This window comes from Centruroides sculpturatus, unplaced genomic scaffold (genome assembly GCF_000671375.1).
Source record: "Centruroides sculpturatus isolate CEXI.00-Female unplaced genomic scaffold, Cexi_2.0 scaffold151, whole genome shotgun sequence".
NCBI lineage: Eukaryota > Metazoa > Arthropoda > Arachnida > Scorpiones > Buthidae > Centruroides > Centruroides sculpturatus.
This window is the reverse complement of record NW_019384363.1, coordinates 250,696-272,990: the sequence shown is the minus strand read 5'-3', so window position 1 is coordinate 272,990 and position 22,295 is coordinate 250,696. Positions and strand designations below refer to the sequence as shown.

At 31.1% G+C, this 22,295-nt stretch overlaps 1 protein-coding gene across 1 annotated transcript in view; it reads left to right on the top strand.

The window, feature by feature from the left end:
• Nucleotides 1-22,295, top strand: part of LOC111641450 (papilin-like) — a 102,676-nt gene that overhangs the window by 19,064 nt on the left and 61,317 nt on the right. The window contains exons 8-18 of the mRNA XM_023387626.1: nt 279-448; nt 561-693; nt 9,461-9,587; nt 11,631-11,844; nt 14,246-14,425; nt 14,512-14,685; nt 16,587-16,766; nt 17,433-17,574; nt 19,050-19,084; nt 20,498-20,639; nt 20,963-21,134. Coding sequence (XP_023243394.1) covers nt 279-448; nt 561-693; nt 9,461-9,587; nt 11,631-11,844; nt 14,246-14,425; nt 14,512-14,685; nt 16,587-16,766; nt 17,433-17,574; nt 19,050-19,084; nt 20,498-20,639; nt 20,963-21,134 — 1,669 coding nt within the window. The remainder of the gene's footprint in view (nt 1-278; nt 449-560; nt 694-9,460; nt 9,588-11,630; nt 11,845-14,245; nt 14,426-14,511; nt 14,686-16,586; nt 16,767-17,432; nt 17,575-19,049; nt 19,085-20,497; nt 20,640-20,962; nt 21,135-22,295) is intronic.

Genomic DNA, 22,295 nt, shown 5'->3' with positions numbered 1-22,295 from the left:
TAAATAATACAAAACGTGGCAACAGCAAATAAATAATAAAAAAAAACTAATATTAATTTGTTTCTTAAAAACAATCTATAACTGTACTATAATTTTCATCAGTTAACAGTTTTTAATTTTGTTTTTTAAACAAATTGTTAATTATCTAAATAATTTTTAGACATTTTTAAACATTAAAATATATAGTTTTTGTTTTGTTTTGAATTTCACACTGATTTTGTTTTAAGTGTAAGTAAATATTTAAAAACTTGATTTCTAATAATTTAAAATTATTTCAGCTGTTAGAAACATTTCTGGTTATTATTATTTAAATGGAAATTGGAAGATAGAATATCCTGGAGATTTTACTATTGCTGGTGTGGAATTTCATTATGAACGTAAACATGATTTATCACAACCAGAACGTTTATGGTCAGCAGGTCCAACACTTGAACCACTTTTCATTGTTGTAAGTTTAATCAAACTAATAAAATTTAATTTTATTGAAAAGTAATTATTATAAGTGGAAATTTAATAACATTTCATATTTTTCATTGTAAAAACATTAAACATTTTTAAAGTTATTGTATCAAGAAAGAAATCCAGGTATCAGATATGAATATTCTGTTCCAGTGGAAGATAAATTAGTACCAACAGCTACTTATATTTGGGAAACTGAAGACTTTCAAGAATGTTCAAAGACATGCAGTGGTGGTAAGTTGGATTGCATAACTTAATAATTTTAATATATGAAAACACTTTTAACAAAAATATTTTTCTCCTTTATTTTGATATATTTTTTAAATTAGTTTTCAAATTTATTTATTTGAAATAATGTTTAAAAAAAGTGTTGCATATACAAAAGTATAAAAATATTGTATAATTGGAAATTAATGAGTATTTTTTACTTATTAATGGTTTTTATAATGCATGGCTAATCTTTTATTATAATATTCCATGAATTCAAAACAATTACATTCTAATATATGTTTAAGATTAATTATAAGTAACATGAACTGTGTATAATCAAGGCTATATACAATTTATACATGTCAGTCATGAAAACATGAATCTATGTATATCAATTGCTATACGAATAATTTTAAAACTTTACTGAAATCAAACCAAATCTTATGCAATTCTAATACTAAAGTTTTTAGTCATAAAATGCAGATATTATGTTATAAGTTTTTAGTCATAAAATGCAGAAGATATACTTTTTTGATATCTAATGGTTATAGAAATAATAAATGGAAACAATCATTGAATAAGTGTTGCACAAAGTAGAAATTTGCACAAAAGGTACTGTACATTCCTATATAAGGTAAATATCTGTAGCTTTAGTCATTTGTTTGCATGATTGTGGTGGAAAATGGAAGCATCCAAAGTTGAGCAACAGGTGAATCAGTCACTGAAGGTTGTAGGCCCACTTTTGTTCATTGGCAAATGAAACAGATGTATCTTAAGTTTTGCCCAGGTTAAGGTGTGGGCAAAATAATTTTGGGAAGGACTGAGGGGGTGAAGGATAAGTAATGATCAGAACATCTGCAATATGCAGCCAAATCACAGAATGTGCAAATGGTAGAAGACCTTTTGCTCACAGACAGACAGATAACATTGTGACATTGCAACTGCTGCAAGACTGAGTTTCAACACGGTGCACAAACATTTCTATTTTAGGAAAGTAGGAAAGCATGTGTGTAGTGGGTACCATATTCTCTCAAAGAAGAACAGACTTGTGATGTTCAACAGGAAAGGGACTAACACAAAGGATGATACACAAAGAACAAACTTTATTTTTTCATTTGAACAAAGAATTTTCAGATTCCAACCCTGATACAACTCCCAGTTTTTTCCTCACGATAATAATATGTACAATGAATTCTTCTCATATGGGAAGTCATTACAATTAACAATTTGATATGACTAATATACAATGAGACATATTTTACAATTGCGGATCAAATTCTAAGCCTAATCTTAACCTATTTAAAACTAAATGAAGAATATATGTGTATAGATTGAAGAAGAAGAAAGGAAGGATTTACAGGTATGCCTTGAGTTACATTGTTCTCGATTATATGTCATTTGTCAAAAAATATATGGAAAAATAAAAATCAAGTTTAAGTCATTTTATTTGACTTTACGTCTGTCCGCCACAAATATTGAAGTCATAATATCACTAGAAAATCATTAAAGCACATAAAATTATATTAAAATATATACATTTACAGTAAATGTTAATATAATCATCATAAATCCTAGAGAACGAAACATGAAAACATCTGTGTTTCTGTATTGTCGTCTTATTTAGCGGTCTTTAAGTGCTCAATATTGGCATTTTCCACAATAGCTCCAATATCTGCCGTTTGGTGTCGTTATCAGCGCCACTTGGTGTTGGTAAATTTAATATAAATTAGTTTATTTTCTACTGTCGCAAGATAATTTTAATAACTGTATTTGTTATTTAACCTTACAAAATCATCTTATTTTATAATGTCTTAGAGCAAACCACATTCACAAATAAAGAGTCTGCAATGTACTGTAAACATCGCCAAATTGTAAACATGTATGGTACATTTACAACTATGTATTGTACGTACTGTACATGAATTTGTAAATTTAGATTACTTTTTTCTGTACTATATTAAAAACTAAAATTTATTTGTTTGTAAGCTTAAAATAGATTCTTATTAACCATATATTATTAAAAAATGCATTTATTAATAAAATACAGAACTGGAAATGGTTATTTGTGGTTTAGCCTAGTGACAAGTAAATATGGAGACAAGTAAATTTGACTTACGTTGTTTTTCAACTTAAGTCGCCTCTCCTGGAACCAATTACCAACGTAAGGCGAGATATACCTGTATAGGAAAGGGATACCCAAATCTCGACAAATCTCTCATTTTGATGGCTCAGTTCCAATTCTAACGTCCTTACAGATGTACTGCTCTGAACTTTTTCTTTTCTCAAAATATAGAATTTTCTCTGAGGAGTCTTTTACTTTAAAATCTTGCTTATGATTTTCTTGTAAGTCTCTTATTCTGAGATCGTGCTCTCCAGCCCTTGTCAAAACAACCTTCCTGGTACACCTCTCACTTCCTTGGTGTCCAGTCAAAAAGTGACCCCTCAAAATGAGATTTTGCCCTCAGGGCTTCTTGCATTTTATTGTTAATCTCCACAACCTGGTAGAGAAAGGTTGGGTTAGAAATTTCTAGAAATACAGAAAAAAAAAAGAGCAGAAGAACAAAGGGATAGACAGAGAAGGATTAAAAGAAATAAAAAATATAAAATTAAATCTATACATAAAATATGGCATACTGCCACAGATCAAACAACCAGAAGGACAAAGGACCTGCTACAGCAGTTTGGATGGGAGTGCTTAAGAATCTCTTCTGTAATCCTGACCTGTCACCCTGCAACTTTTATGTTTTTGGAGAACTGAAAAATGCATTTAAAGAAAGGTGATTTTTCTTCGACATTGAAGTGCAGCTGCAGTCTGTGATTGGTTACCATTACTGTCCCACTATATTCTTTGAACGAAGCATAAGTAGGCTTGTGTTAAACTAGGATAAGTGTTAAACTAGGATAAGTGTTTGAACAATGGATAATTATTGCTAAAATAAAATCTTTATATTTCATGCTATTGCTTTTGACTGGTTATTTATTGATCCACCCTTATATATATACATACATGGGGCAACAATTTTTTTATAATATATTATTATTATGTTGGGTTTAGTGGGTTATACTCGGTTGACACCAATGGCTGTCTACTATACCAGACCAGAGTCAAGGCATAGCAACCAAAACAAAACTAAAATTAAATAAGTGTGTCGGTGTCAGTGTTAGTGTTTGTATTCAGGAATATGGCATGTATTCAATATAGTGCCTTCTGTAGTGTGATATATGTAACAATATGGCATGTATTCAATATAGTAGCCTTCTGTAGTGTGATGTATGTATTTCTACTCAATTGTAATGTTTCCAGGCTTTTGTGTAGTGTGTGTGGTATCACACATGTACAGGAGAGAATGACAGATACAATAAGCACCCTATCCATCCTCCACAGATGCCTTATTTCCTGGGCGAGTTCTGTGTACTTGCTAATTTTTTCAGTGCATGTGTTTTGTACATTGTGAGTGTTTGGAATGGCTACATCTATAATGTATGTGATTTTATTGTGTTTGTCAATGAGTGTGATGTCTGGTCTGTTGTGGTAAATTGTTTTATCTGTGATTATGGCTCTGTCGTAGTATATTTTGTGCATGTTATTTTCCAATACTGTCTGTGGAATATACTTGTAGTATGGTTCGTGAATGTCTACCAAGTTGTGTTTCTTTGCAAGCTCTTGGTGTATTATATTTGCTACTTGATTATGTCTGTGTAAATAATCTGTCTGTGCCAAGAGCTTGCAACCAGAAGTGATGTGTTGTATAGTTTCTGACATCATGTGACATTTTCTGCATGTGTCATTTGTGAGTGTTGTATCTTTGAGTACATGTTTTCTGTAGTTTTTAGTATTTATGACCTGATCCTGTATGGCAATCATGAATCCTTCTGTCTCCCCAAAGAGGCATCCCCAATCTAACCAGCTATTTGACACAGTTTTGTCAACAAAATTCTGGGCTATATCATAAGGATGCCTACCATGGAGTGCCTTTCGAGCTCACGATTGCTTGATGGTGTCTATGCTTTTTATGTGTTGTGTCATGTCTGTATGTTGTGAGTGTAAGTTTAATGGTGTGCTATTTAAGTCTGCTAGAGTTACTGCTTTATGTAATTGTGATGTTTCTTGTTTCCTGTAGAAAAACTCTCGCAATGACTGTATTTGTTTGTAGTGAAGGTTAACTATGTCAATCAGGCCACATTCGCCATCTTTACGTGAAAGGATTAATCTTTCTGTGGCAGATTTAGGGTGATGTTGTTTATGCTTAGTAAGTGTTGTTCTTGTTTTCCTTTGAAGTTGCTCGAGATCTGTGTGAGTCCAATGTATAACTCCAAAAGAGTATGTGAGTACTGGGATGACATATATGTTTATTGCTTTAACTGTGTGTTTTCATTTAACTATGTTCTGAGGATAGCATTTAACTTACTTTGATATTCTTTAATTAATCTTTGCTTTATTTGTGTATGTTCTGTTAGTTTGGCCTGTTGGAATCCTAAATACTTGTAGAACTCACCCTCTTCCATGGAATCAATAATGTCTCCATTTCCAAGTGCAAAATCTTCTTTCTTCAGGATTCCTTTTTCTCTGTGAAGTGTTTTGCATTTGTCTAATCCAAACTCCATTTGTATGTCTTTGGTGTATGAATGTGTGATTTGTAGGAGTTGATGAAATTGTTTCTGTATGGATGCATAAAGTTTTATGTCGTCCATGTACATGAGATGTGACAGCGTAAACCAGGGCTGTGGAGTCAGAGTCGGAGTCGTGGAGTTTTGGTGTTTTAGCTGGAGTCAGAGTCGGAGTCATAAAAAAATCTGCCAACTCCGACTCCTTTTTACTTATGTATATAAAATGGAAAAGTATTGGAATCTTGTCAAATTTGACCCAAGTTTTTTTTTTTTTGCAAATCTACACATTTGGAGACCTCCCGAACCCCTAAAAAAGTCAGTAAAGTGGAAAAATTTGCACACGCCTGTGTGTTAACATCTAATTTATTTAATTTCTTTATTTTCTGTTCTGAGATATTAAACAATAAAAAACAAATGGGTAAAGTTTAAGAAACGCAATGTGGCACTGTGGCTTGCGTATAAAGGGGCATTAATACTATTAAATTTTGGTTCTTAATTAAACGTCGACAGGGTGAAGACCTAAAAGTGGTCATCTGTCATATCTCTTAATGAATATTTTACTCGTTATTAGCATTCAAAATTTAAAAAAAATCAAATAAAACTCATCTTTACCCTCAAAGTAAGCTTTTTAGCCATTTTACAATAGTACAGTAAAATCCATTAAGATGTTCTCTCCTAAGATGTTAGAATGTATATGGGGACATGATTTAGTTCAACCACTTTAACGCTTAATAACTAACTCCTGTGTTAAACCATCTGACTCCGATTCTTCCACTCTGACCACAGAAATTATTAGGCTTCAAATAGGGTGAACAAAATCATGCCCCCCCACACAGTCTAACATCCACACATATAGAAAAAACCTTGAATCTTTTGCATATCTCGAAATTTCAAGGTGTCCCGAGTCAAAAAATGTAAAAATTTGGGAGGGGTCATTTTTTGACTGAGCACTACACTTTTCCTCTGTTATATATAACAGCCGGAAAAGTAAAAATTATCGAATACATATTTACATATTACTTAGAGAAGTCTTTTAGCTTTGGAATAAAAAGTTTCTACACTCTATCTTTATTAGAACTCTATTTATTGAATCTTTTATTCAGAGGTCACGTGATGACATCAGAATTTCCAGGTTTCTTTCGGTAACAAGTCCGCCCCTGGTCGGAGTCAGAGTCGGATGGTAAGGAAGATTCAGAGTCAGAGTTGGAGTCGGTAGATTTTTACGCGACTCCACAGCCCTGCCATAAACTGTGTTGTTTTTTCATGTCTGACATTATAGCCATATTGTGTGTTGTTTAACATGTTGGATAATGGATTCAGGGCTAGGCAGAACCAGAGAGGACTCAAGGAATCTCCTTGAAAAATTCCTCACCTAATGAATATTTCGTTTCTTTGTATGAAAGTGTTACTAACCCTGAGATGTAGTGTTGTTCTCCAGTGCTGCATAGTGTTTTTGAAGAATGCAATGAGTGACAAATGAATTTTGTACATGTATAGAATATGTAGCAGCCAACTGTGCGGAACACTGTCGAATGCTTTTCTGTGGTCTATATATGCCATGTGTATGTTTCTGTGTTGTTTGTGTGCTTGCCGTAGAATGACTGAATCTATGAGTAACAGTTCTTTGCATCCCCTGTGATTTCTTCAGCACCCTTTTTGTTTTTCCGTAAGAATGTCGTGTTCTTCAACATGTTTGTATATTTTGTTTGTGTTACAGGATGTCAGTAATTTATAGAGTGTTGGAAGACATGTAATTGGTCTGTGTTGTGTGGGTTCTGTGGTTTTGTTATTTTCAGGTTTCATGTAGGTGATGCCCTGAGTAAGAAATTTTGGCATGTCTTGTGGATTGATGATGATGTGTGTTAGATGTTTAGCTAGTTCCTGGTGCAGTGATGTAAACTTTTTGTACCAGAAATTGTGAATGTTGTCTACACCAGGTGTCTTCCAGTTGTGTGTTCTGTTAACAGCGTAGCGAATGTCGTGTATGTTTATTTCAGCACAGGGCATACTTGGTATGTTATGCAAGTTTCTGTTCTCCTCCTTGATCCAGCCTGCATCAGCATTGTGTGTAACAGCATTGGACCAAAGAGAAGACCAATAAGTTGTGAGTTCTTCTTCTGTTGGTGTGCCACTGTGCTGTGTATCAGTGTTTGTTTTGGTACTGATTTGTCTGTAGAAAAGTTTTTCATTGTTTGTGAATAATTTATTTTGTTGTTTTCGTAGTGTACATGTTTTGTATCGTTTGAGTCTACGTGCTTTGGCTGCGAGTTTTTGTTTTAGTGTATCGATGTATTCTGTAATGTGTGTGTTGTGATGTTCGTGTTTTGTGTGTGTTTTGATTTTCTTGAAAATGTTTTTGAGTTGTTTCTTTAATTTGGGTGTTATGTTGTTTTTAGTGTATTGTGTCAGCCTGCCTAATTGCTGTCTAATGTCATTTATTTGTGTTTCTATTCTTCTCTGCCAGGCAGGCTTGTGATAGAATTGTGTTTTGTGTGTGTCTGTCTGTGAGTGTATTTTCAGTCCATGGTGTGTTACTACTGTGACTGCCCCAGCATAAACTAATGTATGAATGTCTGAGAGTGTAGAAATTGAATGAATGTAGTTTGGTAGTAAGTGAGTGTTTACATAATCTAGTGTTTTTCCTACTGCCTTTGACGTGTTGATTTTTGGTATTCGTGGTCTTTGTGTGGGATCTGTACCAGTATATTTAATGAGTGTTTCCTGAAATATAAGTGAGAGCGTATTAACTAATTCTATGTCTACGTTATCAGTGATGGATGGGGAAGTGCCTGCAGTATCATTAGTGGTACTTGTTGTGTGTGTGCTGTAATCAGTGCTTGTTGCTGGATTATCCTGACAGGTTACGTGATCTTCATTAATGTTAAATGTTTCTGTCTGTTGATGTATTTGATCAGCAACCTGTTGTTTGATAAGTTCAAGTGTTGTTTGTGGGATAAGGTTGTTGTGTATAATTGTTCGTTTTTGATCAACAACCCTTTGTTCGGTGACAGTGAGGTGAGGATATTGTTGTGTGAATCTATGGTGTAGTTGTTGTCTGTATGCTGTCATGTTTGTTTCGAGTCTTGTGATGGTGTAGTAAGTGCGGATGATAAACTCGTTCATTTCTGTTGTCCATTTCATCCGTTGGCGTGGTTTTCCAGCCTTTGTGGTCTGTGGATGCATTGCCACAGAAACACCAAGGCTAGGTTGATTCCTCACATCTGTTGAGGGCATTGCAGTAGCCATGCTTGGGCCGGCGCTGCTTTCGCCACCGGTAACCAAGGGAGACTGGAGCCTATTTTTCGAACGTGAGCCTCTGCCTAACCCACGAACGCGGACCTTGTTAACCCGGGCGACATCCGAGCCGGTATCATACTTAGATCTGGTTACTACCATGATAAATATTTCCACAGAATGTGGGTGTGTGGTCACTCTTAGCTTCATTTCTCCCCATAGACCTTACTAGCATGGGTGTCCCTACCAGGAGCTTGTGCTCCAGCCTGCATTGCTCTATGGTTCAGTAAAATTAGTGGTCTCTCCCACCACGACCAGGTGGTGACCACGGGAGAGTTATTATTATTATTATTATTATTGTACACAAAAAAAATTTCTGATCATTACATAGAACTTATCAATAGTTTAATACAAAAATAAAATAAATTGATTCATTAATTCTTTTTTATAATGGATGAATTTTGTGTAGTACTGCAAAATCTTTTTATTCACTCTATTATTATTTATAAAAATAAAAACGTTAAATATACTGTCTTTTGGCATTAATTAATAACTTTTTTAAACATAAAGTATTGTTGACGACGCATAAACAAACTACAAAAAGTAGAAGAAAATTAATCGTGATAATTTTTGTTGTTCTTTATTACATGTGATATTTTAATGTTAAACTTTTGGGTGTGAAACAATCTTAGAAAAAATCTCTGACTGAGAGCACATTTTTTTATCCCCAGCTGCGCAGGAAGCAATCAAGAAATTTCCAATGTCAAATATACATTCAAGTTCATTCAATGATGGATTAATGTCTTCATCAAGCAAAACAACTTATTATATATATTTGATATGAAAAAACAATTTAATATAAAAGTTTTCATCTGAAAAATCAGTGTATTTAATTTACAGAATAGTATATATTATAATAATTATTACTTTTTTTTTTTTCTAATTTCAGGAGAGCAGCATCGAATTGTATATTGTAAACAGTCTGAAAATAATGTGAAAGTTGAAGAAAATCTATGTGATATTGGAAAAAAACCACAAACTACACGTGAATGTAATACTCAGCCATGTCCTGCAATGTAAGAAATATTTATGTATATATAATAGTAGTAATAATAATAATAATAATAATCAGGTCATAAATACTAAAAACTACATCAGGTCATAAATACTAAATACTAAAAACTACAGAAAACACATACTCAAAGATACAACACTCACAAATGACACATGCAGAAAATGTCACATGATGTCAGAAACTATACAACACATCACTTCTGGTTGCAAGCTCTTGGCACAGACAGATTATTTACACAGACATAATCAAGTAGCAAATATAATACACCAAGAGCTTGCAAAGAAACACAACTTGGTAGACATTCACGAACCATACTACAAGTATATTCCACAGACAGTATTGGAAAATAACATGCACAAAATATACTACGACAGAGCCATAATCACAGATAAAACAATTTACCACAACAGACCAGACATCACACTCATTGACAAACACAATAAAATCACATACATTATAGACATAGCCATTCCAAACACTCACAATGTACAAAACACATGCACTGAAAAAATTAGCAAGTACACAGAACTCGCCCAGGAAATAAGGCATCTGTGGAGGATGGATAGGGTGCTTATTGTAGCTGTCATTCTCTCCTGTACAGGTGTGATACCACATACACTACACAAAAGCCTGGGAACATTACAATTGAGTAGAAATACATACATCACATTACAGAAGGCCACTATATTGAATAAATGCCACATTGTTAGGAAATTCCTGAATACAGACACACACACTGACACACTTATTTAATTTTAGTTTTGTTTTGGTTGCTATGCATTGACTTTGGTCCGGCATAGTACATAGCCATCGGTGTGAACCGAGTATAACTCACAAAACCCAATATAATAATAATAATACAAGTATTCCTTGTACAACGCGATACTTCTATAACATAGTTTGAAAATTGGGGACATTCCCTGTACAACATGACTTCTGGTTTTGCTCTTACATGGTTGTGGAAATTCTCTATACAAAATTTCACAATTTTTAAGTATAGTCTAAATTTCGTTATTTGATATTTTGTTTTATTCAAGTAAGCACATATATTGTCTCAAATTTTCCCATGGATTTTAGAATATTGAAATTTTCAATTTGTTTTGTGTTTTTCATCAGGTTTACTGTAAAGAAAACTGACAGTGCAATCTTTTTTCTTCCTCATTCTAGGTTTTAGACTTTAGTCCTTAAGACATGTTATCTCTTAAGCACCCCTTTAACACTGTAATTCTTTTATTAAATGGAGAGATTATATCATCTCAAAATACATAAATACTTAGCAAAGAATAAATTACTAAGATGGAGATAACCCAACAGAAACTGAAATATTGTCAAACATATTCTTACTAGTTCTCATAGATTGTAGAGGTTTCAAGATGTACTCTATAGACCAGCGCTGTCCAACTTATCATAGCCCGCGGGCCATATTTTCTTCACCAAACATTTCGGGGGCCAAGAAGGTTGATAAACCACAAGACATTTGCATAGTGCTACGGTTCAGTAAGCACTAATTGGTCAGCGAGTCCGATGTTGACGCTATAAAAAGGCGACAGTTCGACACACTGGATATACGTCACTCTCATCTAAGTTTGACTTGGGAATTTTTTTGTTCAATAATAAATGTGAATTCTTCTTCCTGGAAAAAATAAGACATTCCCTGAAAATAAGACCTAGCACATTTTTCAGAGCAAAAATTAATATAAGACACTGTCTTATTTTCGGGAAAACACGGTAGTAAAATAATTTTAATATTAATAATAATAATTTAGTAACAAATTTATTCATAGTAAAATGTACTCGCGGGCCGTAAAAATTGTTTGGCGGGCCGTATACGGCCCGCGGGCCGCCAGTTGGACAGCGCTGCTATAGACCATGAAAAGTCATTCAAAAGTTAAGAACAGATAATAATCATCAATCAGTTGTAACTGCTAGATATTATATGAAGATAGTCTGCTAAGTTAAAGTATCCTCTTCTTTTAATGAAAAAATTATTATTCAAAGTGTAATTTACTTTTGAATATAAATAACAAATATAAAAATTTTTTAGGTGGCATGTTGGAGATTGGAGTCAATGCTCACAATCTTGTGCAGCTGGTGTACAATACAGATTAATTTATTGTCAACAACTTATCAATGGTGGTGTTTTAGCTGTAACAAATGATGGACAATGTGAATTAGATGATTCAATTAAACCATCATTCTATCAAATTTGCAATCAAGATGTAGAATGTCCAAGATGGCATGTTGGACCATGGTCAGCTGTAAGCATGTATTTTAATATATTCATTTTAAACCCTTATTATGAAAAATAATAGTAAATGATTGCTTTTGAAATATAGGAATGAATTTTATTATAGAATAATTATTTTTAAGTAAGCATTTTGCAAAGAAATTGCATACATTTATGATTTAAAAGGTTCATTATTTATCATAAGATTTTTTTCTATTTTCTACAATATTTGTTTTTAATATTAATAGTAATATTTAATTAATGTAATGAAACACAGCACTATGGTATAAATTTGTCAAAATAATAACTACAATTTCAGGAACTGTTTATTGTTTATTCATAAAATGTTTATTCTAAGAAATCTTAGAAAATCCAGGGTTTTGAAATGAGATTTTTTGCCTAAACATGGATGTCTTAGTTTATCATTTAATTCTAGTTACAGCTAAAAGTAATATTTTTAAAGAACTACAATATAATAAAAAAAGAGATATAAAGAATTGAGCATTTCTCTTTCTGAAAATATCAACAAAATAAAGAGACAGAAGATAGATAATTATGTTTAAGATATAATATTCTCCTATTCTTTAGATGACTTTCAGAGTCAGTTTAGAAAATTTAATCCTTCTTAATCTTTCCATAATATTTTTATCAACAGTCACTTTGACTTTTTTATTTTTACAACATAATATTACATTATACATACAAGCATTCATTTTGCTTTGCACATGTAGCAAATAAAAGCTGGTTTATCTTTGCTGCAGTGACCCCTTGCAGCAAACATTTGGAATGGATCACTACATGATAGCACTTCATTTAGAAATACTTTGCTGTATAGCGATCAAGCAACAATGCATAAGAAATACAACCACTGCTAGTAACATTTGAAATGTTTGAGCAAAAGAACCTCCATGAAGATCGTTTTGCTCTTCTAAGAGTTTTTTTATATACTTGATAAGAGTTTTACAATAAAACTCCCACTCACCAGCACACTTTCAATTAATTAAAAATACCTATTGAGTAAAAAGTTATTGTGCTGTTAAAGTGAAGATTGTTTACTATAAAATTCAGTATGAATATAAGCTTTTACATTTTTGTTTTTAAGCTATAGTGGTACTTCATACTTTGAATTTAATTCATTCCAGGAGGCCATTCAAACGCTGAATCATTCAAAGTCTAAAGCAATTTTTCCATTAGAAATACAGTAGAGCATCAATTATCTGACTCAATTGGGGACTCAGGTTGGTTGGATAACTGAAAAGAAGGAAAAAAATACATTATTGGTATAGTATATTAGGATATTAGTATATCCCATGTAATTAGTTTATTAGTATATCGCTATTAACCAACTTCGCATTGAATTTTCATCGATGTTTAGCCTAACAAATTTTTTTAAAAATAATAATCGTTGCTATTGTATCATTAAAAATTATTTTAAAATTATTTTATTGCTCACGAAACAAACAACCACTCATAATTAGAAAATTAAGTCTCGTTTAAATATCGGTCGAGCCGTTGATGCCAGCTAAAACACGCAAAAATTTAACAAAAATAATATTAAAGTAGCCAAGACATAGCCAAATATTGTAATGCCACATCACTAGCGGACATTTGAAATTTGCTGACTAGAATGGTCAGTTAACTGATGTGATGGTTAATCGGGGGTTGGATAATCGATGCTCTATTGTAATGGAAAATGAATTAATCCATTCCCAGACCCCAAACAATTCCTATTTTGAAAAACTTAAAACAGCAAATACATATGAATTTAAGGTAAAAATAACACATAAAAATGCCCTGATAATAAATTAAAATACAAAAACAATAAATAGAATACATAAATGGGTATAATAAAATAAAAATTGCATTTTCTGGTCACATACTGTTGACTTTGGCATCTTAAACATGACTGTTAAATCTGTCACACATGTACCACTTTCATGCTTTGCAACAAGTTCCTTTTTCATCTGAATTGTCAACATTACAGCCTTCCTTTTATTAGTTGGACTTTGTTGCTTCCACACACTTCTCAGATGCCATGATTAATAAGTAAATGTGATATTGGGTTAAACAGACAGTTTTTGCATACTTTTAACAGCTATTGTTACTTAACACACATGAGGGATTTAATTATAACAGCCATGAACTTTAACATATTATTGCTAATTGAAGATTGTGTATTCTTTGTTTAAAAGCTTATTTTTTGCTTCAAGTGCATTTTTCACTAAGTGTGCTGTTCAAATTCTGAAGCATTCGAAGTTTTTAATTTAAAGTATGAAGTACCACAAAGTATTAATGTACTAAAGATATTCATTGTTATTAGTAACAAATTATCTAAAATACTGTAATTAATATTTTTGTCTTAAATTAAATTTAAAATTTTTACACATTTTAAAAAATGAAACTTATTATTTATAACAAATTTTTTTAAAAAGTGTAACCGTATATGTGGTCCTGGAAATCAAACTAGAGAAGTAACATGTGAAACTGGTATGCAAGAAACAATAGTTCTTGATGAGTCTCACTGTGATTTAACAAATATGCCACCAATTGTGAAAATATGTTCTCTAAGACCTTGTGAAGGAGTTGAATGGATAGTAACAGAATGGAGTGGTGTAATTCTTTTCATTATGTTTAATATATAAAAATATTTATTATATCTTAATAAATAATGTTTAATGTATTTGTCAAATCATTATAGTGCTCAGATAAATGTGGACCTCAAAAAGAATCACGAGAAGTTTATTGTTCAAATTCTAAAGGAGAAGTCTTTTCCGATGAATTATGCCATAATAAACCAATACCAAGTTTAACACGTCCTTGTCCAAAAGTAAAACCATGTACTGCTTTATGGCATACTTCAGAATGGAGTAGGGTAAAAAATTTGTTTAAATTTTTATTTACATATTTCTTAAATGTAAAATATGAATCTGTAATAAAGCAAAAGATCATTTGCTAACAGTAAATGATTTCAAATATGTGTGTTGATGTCAGTTAGTAGGAAATTATATATTAAATGTTAAGTCTTTTGCAATCATTTCCTTTTTACAAGAAAATCTTAAATTATAAAAATGATATGAATTGTTAACAAATGATCTTGTGATATTTTCACATTTTAAAATTCTGAATGCATGATATCAATCATTATTATTTAATTAGTGACATTAAATAGTATCATTTGGCAAATGTAGAGCATTCTTTGGAGGGAGAGTATTATTTGGCAGTCTTTTAAGAAGAGTGTCTTGTTGGCATTCTTTTGAGAGAAAATGTTATTTGAATTTATATTACTTTATATTTCAAGTATGTCAAATTATTTTATAAAGTACCAAATTTTACAATACTCATGAAAGAGCACATGTGATGTTGCAATGTAAACTGCTCTAAGTTATTACTGTGAGTGAACATGTTAATCATAATTAGTATAATTTAATGGCATTAATCTGATTAAGGGAAAAAATCAAAAACAGAAAAACTTGTACTCAACAGCAATTAAACTTCAGCATACTGTATCTTACAATACAAAAAAATCCAAAATACTACAGTCATTCACAGCTGATTAGCTATAAGTGGTTGAAGTACTTTGACTAGTTACAGCATGCTTGATAAGCTTTTCAATTTTTCTTTTACATACAGCAACTAATGTCATAACCATTTACATAATCATTCATATAATTTTATTATCTAAATTTATGCATTATTTCAACAACCTTAATGTGTAGTGCTCCGCAACTAGTGAATATAATTCTCTTTATTTCTTTATAAGATCGTTCCGTTGTTTTTGTATCAGACTTAGCTGTAACGCATAGCCATTGTTGTTGCATATCCTGTACCACCTTGTAGGCAGTTCTGTATCATGGCTGTTGATTGGCTATGCAAAAAGCCACTTGGGTAGACGAAGCACCTGGATGGAAGGAAGATATAAATGTGAGCACGTCCACGTGAAAAAGGTCTTTTTTCTTTGGTTGTTCTACTTGTCCTAGCATTGTGAGCCATAATCGGACTGGAAGAGAAATTTTGATAAAGAGAAAAGAAAAGTAATTAGGAACGGGAAGAAAGGAAAGAAGAACCATGTGTAACTAACAAAGAAATCATATTCATAACAACGTGTAACAGGAAATACAGCTACTGTATGTATCAACTTGTAAATAATTGTATAGTTTTTTTTTCTTCTTATTTTGTCGTGTATTAGTTTGTCATCATGAGTAAGCTCTATTTTAAACCAAATTAGTCATGTCAGTCCAATATTCGGTAAGATTATAAGTTGTATAAATGAAATTTAGTAATCAAGGTATTCTTTTGTTAAAATTATAATTAATAGTTGTATAAATGAAATTTAGTAATCAAGGTATTCTTTTGTTAAAATTATAATTAATAAAATAAGGAAGGAAGAATTGTCTGTCTGAATTGGGTTGTTTCATTGTAAAGTCCTCAGAGCAAATTCCCATCTTTATAACAAGATATACTCTGGTATATTGAATCACAATACAAATGATAGTATATCTACTTTTGTACAGAATCTTTATGCATAAAGGTTTCTTGTCTAATTGCTTTACTGCCAATGATATCAACATTCTAATTTTTCTAATTGCTTAGTAGCTTATATAGTAAATTCCAGAGGAATTCAGAATATTTCCATAAAAATTTAAGATTACTAAAATATGCATATTTTATCCATCATGACAAAGTATTTCAATGTTCAAATTTAATATTCAAAAATTTATATTTGACATTTAAGAAATTAAGTTAAAATTATAAAAAAATATTTTATTTGAATAGTGTTCAGCTAAATGTGGGACTGGTGTTCAAACTCGTTTTGTATTTTGTGGAATTTGGAAAGGCGATAGTGTGAAAAAAGTATCAGATAGTAATTGTAAGAAAACAAAAAAATTTACATCAGTTCGTAATTGTACTCGGACTCCATGTAAAGGATCTTGGTTTAGTGGACCATGGAGCAAAGTAAGTTAATAAATATAATATTTTTTATTTTTAACTTTTTAATAATTATTCAATATATGATGAATTATTAAATTATATTAAAATCTGTATTTATCATTGAAGAAACTTTAGTAGAAATTCAAATTAACATTTAAATGACAAATATTGAATCAAAATAAATAATATTAATGTATTAGATGTAAACACTCACAAAAGCTGGAACAGTTAATTAAAAACATTGCATACTACTCATACTTACCCAGAATATTAAAATTTAATGGAAGCACAAACATTTTCATGCACTTTAAGGCACTTTCATCAGGTGAGAGAGCTGTTTTTTTTACATAAACAAGTTACAAAATATATTTAAAAATGAAATATTCCATACATACAATGATGCAGTTTACAAATTATTCAATATATGNGTGGGATGTATAACATTATTTAAGTTAGAAGTATTTGAACATAACTGCAGAGTTTCATGGCAATTGGGCTATCGGCTTCAAAGTGTATAGCAAACAAACAAATAAAGAAACATCCTCATTTATATATATGTATATAGATTTAATTTATAAGTTTCTGTATATGAAATTAAAATATTAAGTATTATTTTATATGACTATTAGTATTATTATTTAACATTAAAATTATGTTACTAATATAATCCTAAAAATGTTTTATTTAAAGTGTTCAGTAACATGTGGAGGAGGTATAAGAACAAGAAAGATTTTATGCTTCCATAAAGACAGTGTTGTTCTTTCTAGTAGATGTGATCCAAGTTTAATTCCTCCAAATAATGAAACATGCAATGAACAGTCATGTATTGATGGTAAATACATTGGGTTTTAAAATATCTCATTTACCAACATGTTATGATTAAATAAAAATAACATTTAAAAAAATAACGATTGAATTATCTTTTAATAATTTGCAATAAAAATATAAATAAAGAGTTTGATTATTTCAACCTACCATTATCATGTTTATTACGATACTCATATGGTGCAAAATGGAATAATTTCATTGGTCAAGTAGACACCAATTGAAAATATGATATCTTAAAAAATTTAAGATATCATATTTTTTACTAATGTTAACTCTAAGGAATTGTACCATTCACATCCGAATATCAAACAGTAATCTGCCAACGAATCAAATTTTGGAAAACACTGACCAAATATTTAAACCTGGCACCATTCAAAAATCACTTAAAACATATTTTGTGCTGCCAATAACCTTGTATTATATAATTTTCCTATTTGAATGCCACCACACCACTGATTTGATTAAAAAAAAAAAAAAGGAACTGTTGTGGAAGGGGGTCGAAGTAATTTGACCAAAAGTAGCTGTTGATCTCCTCCCAGAAGAAAGGATGGTCAATGACTATTAATTAATACTGGTCTACTATTAATATTTGAAAAGTGATTGTGTTGGATAGGTTGTGATGGCCCGGCATGTGATCGAAGTTGCTAACCTTAACATCGAAAAAACTTCAGATAACTTGTTTTAATAAAAAATCTCATAAAAATGTGATAATAATTGAGTTTATGTGATAATAAAGTGCTTATATTTTTGCAACAGATTGTATAAACTATGTGGGAAATATATTCTCATAAATATTGTATTTATGGAAAAATATTTGGGCTGCAATTTGAAAAAATTGTCGACCTATAAATTCCAACTGTTGCCCCTGTATGTCTGTTTGTCTATCTTTCCTTAATCGTAAGAAAGGAGTTAGATAGATGAAAGTCAAAACCAGATGTGACATTTCAGGCAGGAGGCCCAGATTAACTATATACAAATTTCCAGTTTAGAATGGAAGTCATGTTACTTCTATTCAAAATTTTCCCCCAAAAGGAGTTAGATAGATGACCAACATGACTCTATTGTTAACAGGAAAAGTATAATGTACAGGGGCAAGACCATCACGAAAACAATTGAGAACATTGTGACAAAAAGTTGCAGCAAGGCATTGTGATGATGTCACAATAAATAGTTGCTCATTAGAATTAGTTTGGTTTATTTGGTTATGGCAACATAGCATGAGTGATCTGCCAAGGATGCATTCCAGGAAGACTTTTATGGAAAGCTAGATCATATTTAGGTGTTACTAATGTGAAGAAAACCCAGAAAACTCCCATGTGGTCAGCCAGTAGCCATGCCCAAACCCATGACTAACTAACTACCAGTGTTTAGTGGTTTTATGTGCTTGGCTACTGCAGGGTACTTATTAGAATTAAGAAGGTACCATTTCAGAAATGAAAAAACCCAAGTTGTTAGATGTGGAAAATTAAATACTTATAGACTTTTTACAGGGTAACACTTTCAATTTCATGCAGGCAAGTGCTATGTGCTATCTGTTACAGTAATGATATAGCATGTCTATTTTGCACTATATCATTGTTATAGTAATTAGTGATGTGCCGGATCGTTAAAAATGTATATTCGCGGATACGGATACAAATACAGATCATTAGCATCTAGATACGGATACGGATCTCAACTTTCGTACTCAGTCGGCGCCAGTGCATGTGATTTTGGACCAATAGTTGATGCTTTGCATTAGTAACGCAATGTGTTTTGACTTGCACTGCACATGTTTTTGTTTATAGCAGTGTTTCTCAACCTGTAACGAATTGTCGCCCCTTCAATAAAACCATTACATAGTATTGCCCCCTTCACTTCAAAATTCCGATGCCGAGGGCTAAGGCTAATGTCAAATTCGTACTGCATTGAATAGACTAGTGACTAGTATAATGTTATTTGTTTAATTATTGTACGATATAACAAATAAAATATCTAATTATTCTTAATATAATGTTTTACTATATTTCCCAGAAAATTGTTTTTTGCCCCTAAAATATAAATTGTTACTAATCGCCCCTCAACATGGAAAATTGCCCACATGGGGCGATATCGCCACCATTGAGAAACACTGGTTTATAGTTTAGTGTGACATGGAATAGCGTAGATTACGTTTGTATTTTTGGAGAGTGTTGAGTTAAATTAAAATAAAAACAATGTCGGCAAAAAAGTTTAGTATTGTAATATGGAAATATTTTACGATAGTAAATGAATTTTGCATGATAAAATTTTTGCAATGTAAATGTGCCAGATATGTGATTTTAAGAAATAAAAAGTGATTTGAATTGAAGTTGTTAGTATTTTATTGCTACCTATCTTTAAAATTTCATGTAAGTAATGAAATTCATTAAGATAAAAGATCCGTTAAAGATCCGCTAAAAAGTAATAGATACAGATACGAATATGGATCTTTTTTTTCCCTTGGATATCCACAAATACGGATACAGATATCTGGCACATCACTAGTAGTAATTAAGTGAATATAATACAAATTTTTAAAAATTATATCCTTTTTTTTATAAGAATTATATTTATTTTATTATTTTGTTAAATTTTTTGCCAATAGATGATGATACATGTAAATCAGCAAATCAAATGTAGATAGAAATTCAATACATATTTTGGGGTGGGATGTATGACATTATTTAAGTTAGAAGTATTTGAACATAACTGCAGAGTTTCATGGCAATTGGGCTATCGGCTTCAAAGTGTATAGCAAACAAACAAATAAAGAAACATCCTCATTTATATATATGTATATAGATTTAATTTATAAGTTTCTGTATATGAAATTAAAATATTAAGTATTATTTTATATGACTATTAGTATTATTATTTAACATTAAAATTATGTTACTAATATAATCCTAAAAATGTTTTATTTAAAGTGTTCAGTAACATGTGGAGGAGGTATAAGAACAAGAAAGATTTTATGCTTCCATAAAGACAGTGTTGTTCTTTCTAGTAGATGTGATCCAAGTTTAATTCCTCCAAATAATGAAACATGCAATGAACAGTCATGTATTGATGGTAAATACATTGGGTTTTAAAATATTAAAATTTATAAATAACATGATGTAATTAGGTAGTATCACTAGTAAAACTTAAAAGAACTGTAAAAAACAATTTTAATTAAAATAAAAAAATAATAAATGTCTTTATTTTGTAAATTTAATAGAACATTTTAAATGTGAAATGAACCAGTCTGTGCTTCATTATAAAAATTTTAAAGAATAATTAATATTAATTATAAATTATGTTAGAGACCCATACATCAAGTTAAAAATTTATAATACTCTTCTTTTTATTTTATTTATTAATTTTAATTAATTCTAATATTTTATTTTCTTTAGTTGTATCTACTGAAACTTCAGTAAACTGTTCAGAATCAGAATATGGATGTTGTCCTGATGGAAAAACTGTTGCTGGACCTAATTTGGATGACTGTCCAGCAGAGCCAGATTGTAAAGAAAGTTATTATGGTTGTTGTTTAGATGGCTTCACAGCAGCTTCTGGACCATTTGGGTATAATTTGTTTTTATCAAGAATAATAAATATTATATAGTTAATAACTTTTATTTTAAAGTTATTTAAATGGTATAAATATTAAATTTTGAATAATTTAAAATGTTCACTATACCCAAATAACAAGATTCTCTCTCTTACTGTAAATGACTTCTTCCAGATCAGTTATTTTGTGTTTCCATCATGAGCAACACTGCACCTCTTTGGTACCCTCTTCAATAGTTAGAAGAATCCATTTTGTAATGTTTTATATCTAGCGTTTTCTTTCCTTCCTCTTGGATTTTTTTGTTTAAAAATCACTTCTAGAAATTTGTCTGATAATCTAAAGAAAAAACAACCTTTCTTCTCATTATTTTCTTTTTTTCTTTTGCCATCTGTGGGATCTGCAAGTGTCTGTAATGCTGAAACTTGCAGGAGAGTGACAGAGAACGATTTACCATGAGTACAATCACACCAAGAGACACTAGAAACTAATTTTACATTCACAATTCTTATATACAGTATATTCACAAAATTTACAAGTGTTAGCATGTCACAGCTCACAAAGATTAGGCAGATGAAGAACAAGGGGAATGGTCCACTGAATACCAAAAATATTCACACTTTGGGAATGCGAAGCAGAGACAAATCCTATCCACAGTGACAAAGGTTGTCTCTCATTGACAGTTTCTTCGATGTTAACGGATTGCAAAAAAAAAAAAAAAAAAAAAAGAGCTGCCATACAAAAACTGCCCAAAGTCATGCAAAATACAACAAAAGAAGAATGTAGACATCGTGGGTAAAAGTACAGATAATAATTTGCATCACGTATTTAGTCGAGTAACAAACAAAATTTAAAAAGGATAAATAATAATATATGAAGGAAACACAAAAAAATACAGTTTTTTTTTAACATAACCCAACAATAAATCTTTCGACACACATCTCTAATATTTTTCCAATCTTTTTCTCTTTTGTGCAAGGAACTTTTTACATTCTTCTCAGCAATCACATCTCAAAGACTTTTTTCTTGTCACTCTTCTTTGAAATTGTTTAGGTATCCATTAGAATGACAAGATATCTAGTTTTAGTTTGGGCATTTCAGTTTATGAGCACTCTTTTCTTCATCCAGCAGCACATTTGAACATAAATTTGTCTTTCTCCAAAGAGAAAAACAAATTT